Here is a 5769-nt window from a genome sequence, read left to right as displayed (position 1 = left end):
TATATAACAGAACCACTAGTGTATATAACATAACCACTAGTGTTTATAACATAACCACTAGTGTTTATAACATAACCACTAGTGTATATAACATAACCAGTAGTGTTTATAACATAACCACACATACAAATCGCCCCCCTATCTTTATACTGTATAGAAATTGGACTTCTTGTGTAATCTGTAAATTTGTAAATTGAGTTATTGGAGTTTCTGTATCGAGCATAATCGTACATTACATGTGACGAATAAAAAAACAATCTTGTTGAACGTTAAAGCTCCCTCAGCATGACCATAACCCCTCCCCCCTCCTCAACTCCTCCCCCCTCCTCATAACTCCTCCCCCTCCCCCCTCCTCTCTGCAGGTGCTGACCGTCCCCGCCCTCGGCCTGAACCTCAGTCACAACTTCACCATCAGCTGGTCCTGAACAACCAACCAGCACCTCTGACCAACCAACCAGCACCTCTGACCAACCAACCAGCACCTCTGACCAACCAACCAGCTGATCTGATTCAATATCCCAGCCCTCATAATCTAGAGAGGCAGGACCACCACACACAAACTGGACTGAGATTAGATATCAGCTCTGCTGGTCTCACACTGTCGTCTTCAGATTAGATATCAGCTCTGCTGGTCTCACACTGTCATCTTCAGATGAGATATCAGCTCTGCTGGTCTCACACTGTCGTCTTCAGATTAGATATCAGCTCTGCTGGTCTCACACTGTCATCTTCAGATTAGATATCAGCTCTGCTGGTCTCACACTGTCGTCTTCAGATTAGATATCAGCTCTGCTGGTCTCACACTGTCGTCTTCAGATTAGATATCAGCTCTGCTGGTCTCACACTGTCGTCTTCAGATTAGAAGTTAAATGTAAATATATTGTTGACAAGCTTTTTTGCACTAATGCTGTAAATGCTATTACCCTAGAGAAGGTACCGGAAGAAGGGAATGATTCAGAATAGAACGCCTTCATTGTCATTGAGCCAAAGTACAAGGAAATTAAAACAGGCTCAACTTGGGTACGCAGGACAACATACAACAATACAAACACATCACACAATAGTGAGAAATATCAAAATATAGGCTTTTTAAAAAAAGAAATATTGCACTGTATAAAATCTTTGGCCTTTAGTTTTGGCCCTTAGTGTGTCCGTCTTCTAGTACACATCTTAGTACACATCTTAGAACACTTCTAGAACCGCAACCGTGTTCTAGACTGACCAGGAGGGTTCTAGTACTCTGTCCCGGTTCCTTGGGTTCTAGAGCCGTTCTAGACTGACCAGGAGGGTTCTAGTACTCTGTCCCTGTTCCTTCGGTTCTAGAGCCGTTCTAGACTGACCAGGAGGGTTCTAGTACTCTGTCCCTGTTCCTTGGGTTCTAGAGCCGTTCTAGACTGACCAGGAGGGTTCTAGTACTCTGTCCCTGTTCCTTCGGTTCTAGAGCCGTTCTAGACTGACCAGGAGGGTTCTAGAAGTGCTATGGAAATTTCATTTCTGAAAAAGAACTGAAAAAGAACCTTGTTTCTCAGATGCATACAGGTAGTAGTTGTTCATCAACCTCGGCAGACTGGGAATGTTTTATTAACGTGACACAAGTTCAGTGAAATCCCGGAAAGTGAGAATCTCCCACGACAGTGACATACTGGGCCTCAGTAGGCCCTCCGAAAAGGTGTGTGTGTGTGTGTGTGTGTCAGTAGGCCCTCAGAAAAGGTGTGTGTGTGTGTCAGAAGGGCCTCAGAAAAGGTGTGTGTGTGTGTGTGTCAGTAGGCCCTCAGAAAAGGTGTGTGTGTGTCAGTAGGCCCTCAGAAAAGGTGTGTGTGTGTGTCAGTAGGCCCTCAGAAAAGGTGTGTGTGTGTGTGTGTCAGTAGGCCCTCAGAAAAGGTGTGTGTGTGTGTCAGTAGGCCCTCAGAAAAGGTGTGTGTGTGTGTGTGTCAGTAGGCCCTCAGAAAAGGTGTGTGTGTGTGTGTGTCAGTAGGCCCTCAGAAAAGGTGTGTGTCAGTAGGCCCTCAGAAAAGGTGTGTGTGTGTCAGTAGGCCCTCAGAAAAGGTGTGTGTGTGTGTGTGTGTGTCAGTAGGCCCTCAGAAAAGGTGTGTGTTTTTACTTTGTTGTGAGTTTTTATTATGCTGATTCTAAGATGGAGGAGAAGACTGCTCCACTTGGGTTCATGGTTTCATTTCAAGTGTTGAAAATCTGTTGAATAAAGGTGATTCTCAACATGAACGTGATCTCTTCCTCTCTCTGCTCCCTGGTGAAATTACTCAAATGTCAATGAATACATGGGTCCTCTATTGCTCAGGTTGAGTGCAGGAACAACTTTTCACCACTAGAGGGTTGTCTAGTACTGCTACATGGCAGCTGCCACCATTGGCGTGTGAATGAGGCCATTGTGTAAAGTGCTTTGGGTTAAAGCGCTGTATAAGTGCATTTACCACCAGCAGGAGATTCACACAGGAAATGAAACTTTTTCTTTAATTAGCATTCTAGAAACATCAGCATTTCTATAAAAGATACAAGGGATGTGACCTGCAGATGACAGAGATAGAAAAGATGAACAAATAGATCAAATAAAAACATAGGGTTACATTAAAGACTTAAACGCTTTTTCCATGCCATCATTACACAGTAGACTGATCCAGCGATCCGATGCACTATTTTATTATTATTATTAAAGTATTAATTACTTAATCATTTCCCAGATGTTAAAGTAATAATTTGAAAGTCTGCAAATCAAAACAACTGGTCGGTATAAAGCAACAAAAAAGACGCATTAGAATGCAAACAGCATTCATCCTCTAAGCTACAGTTAGGTCCATAAATATTTGGGCATTGACATCATTTTCATAATTTTGGCTCTGTACACCACCACAATGGATTTGAAATGAAACAATCAAGATGTCTTTTAAGTGCAGACTTTCAGCTTTAATTTGAGGGTATTTTCATTCAAATCAGGTGAGCGGCTTATGAATGAATGAATTGAATGAATTACAAACAATTTTATATTCTAGACCACCCTTTTTAAGGGACCGAAAGTAATTGGACAATTGTCTGCTCAGCTGTTCCATGGCCAAGTGTGTGTTATCCCCTCATGATTTCATTTACAAGGAGCAGATAAAAGGTCATTTCAAGTGAGGTACTTGTATTTGTAATCTGTCAACTCTAAATCTAAAATCCAAAGAGGTGTCACCATTAGTAAAGCAAGCGATCATTAGGCCGGGAAATCTAAACAAACCCAACTGTTTGGTACATCCTTAAAAAGAAAGAACGCACTGGTGAACTTGGCAACACCCAAAGACACAGAAGACTACGGAAAACAGCCGTGGTGGATGACAGAAGAATTATTTCCCTGGTGAAATAAAATATCGTTTTATTGAATGAAAGATCCTTTCACAACAGTTGGCCGGGTCAAGAGCCCTCCCCATGAGGTCTGTGTCAGTCTTCACCAGAGTAAACCCAGAGGGTTCACCACAAGATGGAAACCATTGGTGAACTTCAAAAACAGGAAGGTCAAATTAGAGTTTGCAAGGACAATGACCCGGAGCATACTGCGAAGGCAAGCAAAGAATTTTTCGAACGAAGTGTAATGTTCTGCCTGATTAAGATGTAAATACCCTCAAATTAAACCTGAAAGTCTATCCTTAAAGTACACATTGGATGTTTCATTTCAAATCAATTGTGGTGGTGTACAGAGCCAAAATTATTAAAATTGTATCAATGTCCAAATATTGGACCCAACTGTGGGTGACAAGCTAACTAGGAGCTAGCTAACTAGGAGCTAGCTAGCCAGCTGCGGATTATGACGTAACTCATCAGAACTGGGCTTCACATATAACACAAATAACAAAATAGTTCTAACATTTTTCTACCTTTTTTTTCTAATGCAAAAATACAAAAGGCACAGTTACTATTCTTATGCCGTCTTTTTGTAGCGATTCAATGTAGGGTAATTAGGGTGCCGTAAGAATAGCGGACATGTCTATTCTTACAGCTGCCATCGATTAACCTTCAATTTCAAACATTTTGGCCATAAATCCATATTTGGGTTAGGGTTAAGGCGCTCTAAGAATAGTCACGGCCTACAAAAAGCAATCTTGAGAATAGCAAAATATAACCAAAACTTTCTCAGTCTTCCACCTGGGTCTCTCAGAACCGATACAAGGTTTCATAAAAGTGTTCCTATGATGAGGGATTTGAAAGATGGATTTGAACCATCCCCGTCCCTCCGGGTGAAGAAGCCGTTGCAGCACACCTGGCAGATGAAAGGGCCCAGGTGGGCCATCTGGAGGTGCTTGGTCAGGCAGTGTTCAGTATGTATTCAGACCCGGCTCGCCAACGCTGTTGCCCTGGCGATCCCACTGTTTGGTTTGATTGGCTGGTTGGTTACGCTGAGTCATCTGAGCCCGCCTATAATCAGATATGACAATTTAACATTTAACCTTAACAACAAAATCTACATGAAACAGTATGCACAATAACCCAAACATAATTTGCCTACCACATAATTGTGTGAAATCCAAATCACATCACCAAATAAAGACTAGAAATAGATTGAGCCCTTCAGATTGCAAAGAAATACAATTGATAACAGAAAAAATTTGTGTTCGTGGACTTTTGGAGATATTCAAGCACATCGAGGAACACAGTAATAACCATCAATTACAATAGGGTTCCTTGCACCTTCGGTGCTTGGCCCCCTTAATATAGTTTACAACAAACAAAAAACAAACCTTTCACCTGACCTTGTGTACGTTCTTCAGGTGCTTCGACAGGTGACCCGACTGGCTGAAGCTCTTCTTACACTTGGGGCAGTGGTGCGGTTTCTCCCCGGTGTGGACCAGCTTGTGCCTCTTCAGGTTGTTGGAATCCAGGAAGCCCTTCCCGCAGGTCGCACACCAGTGCCTCTTCTCCCCGTTGTGCCAGCGCAGGTGGATGTTCAGTTTCACCCTCCGTTTGAAGCTCTTCTCGCATAGGGGGCACTGGAACGGTTTCTCCCCCGTGTGGATCATGATGTGCGCCTCCACGTCCCGCCGAGTGTAGAAGCTCTTCTCGCACACCTGGCAGACGAACGGCCGGCGGCGGCCGTGGACGGTCTGGAGGTGCTGGGTCAGGCCGAAGCGGTACGTGAAGGTTTTGCCGCACTGCGGGCAGGCGTGGCTCTCGCCGCTGTGCACCCGGGCATGCCGGTTAAGGATGATCTTGTCCGGGAAGCTCTTTCCACAGAGCGAGCAGGAGAAGGGGCGTTCTCCCATGTGCATGCTGCTGACGTGACTCTCCAACGCCGCAGTGCTGTCGAGGATGCGCCCGCACGCCCCACACTGGTTCTTCAGGAGACGGTCGCCGATGAGCTGCAGCGGTTGGTGCGGTGACCCTGCGTTTTTTTGCTTCCTTCGTTGTTGACGAATGACGAAGGAGGGGGTGTTGTTCTGGCGGGGTGTGGTCTTGACGGCTGCGGCGGAGCGGGGGCTGGGGGAGGCTGGGAGTCTATAGGGGGAGGCGGGGGATCGTTTCAGGCTGGACCGAGGGAAGTTGATGGTAGGTGGGGTGGAGGGGGCCTGAGTCCTAGTTGTGCCCGAGCAAGGGCTGCTTGTTAGGAGGCTGTGTCGTGTGGGGGTGGGAGCCTGGGTCTGGGACGAGTGCCCCCTCTGTGCCTGAGCTGTGCTACGCCTCCTGGTGGTCATGGCTGGAGTCTGTGCCTGTCTGGGCGGAGTCACTGCAGCGGTAGATCGTCCTGATTGGACATCACTAGTCTGGGTATTCGCCGATTGGTTGGAT

The 5769-nt window shown here is 45.5% G+C and overlaps 1 protein-coding gene across 1 annotated transcript in view; it reads left to right on the top strand.

The window, feature by feature from the left end:
• Positions 1-468, top strand: part of gaa2 (alpha glucosidase 2) — a gene marked incomplete at its 5' end in the record, with an annotated part of 18437 nt that extends 17969 nt beyond the window's left edge. Inside the window, 1 exon segment of the mRNA XM_084460241.1 lies at positions 363-468. Within this exon segment, the coding sequence (XP_084316367.1) occupies positions 363-425 (63 nt within the window). The 3' untranslated portion in view covers positions 426-468.
• Positions 469-5769: the final 5301 nt, after the last annotated feature.

Source organism: Borostomias antarcticus (assembly GCF_949987555.1).
Source record: "Borostomias antarcticus genome assembly, chromosome: 31".
Taxonomy (NCBI): domain Eukaryota; kingdom Metazoa; phylum Chordata; class Actinopteri; order Stomiiformes; family Stomiidae; genus Borostomias; species Borostomias antarcticus.
This window is presented reverse-complemented; position numbering and strand designations above follow the sequence as displayed.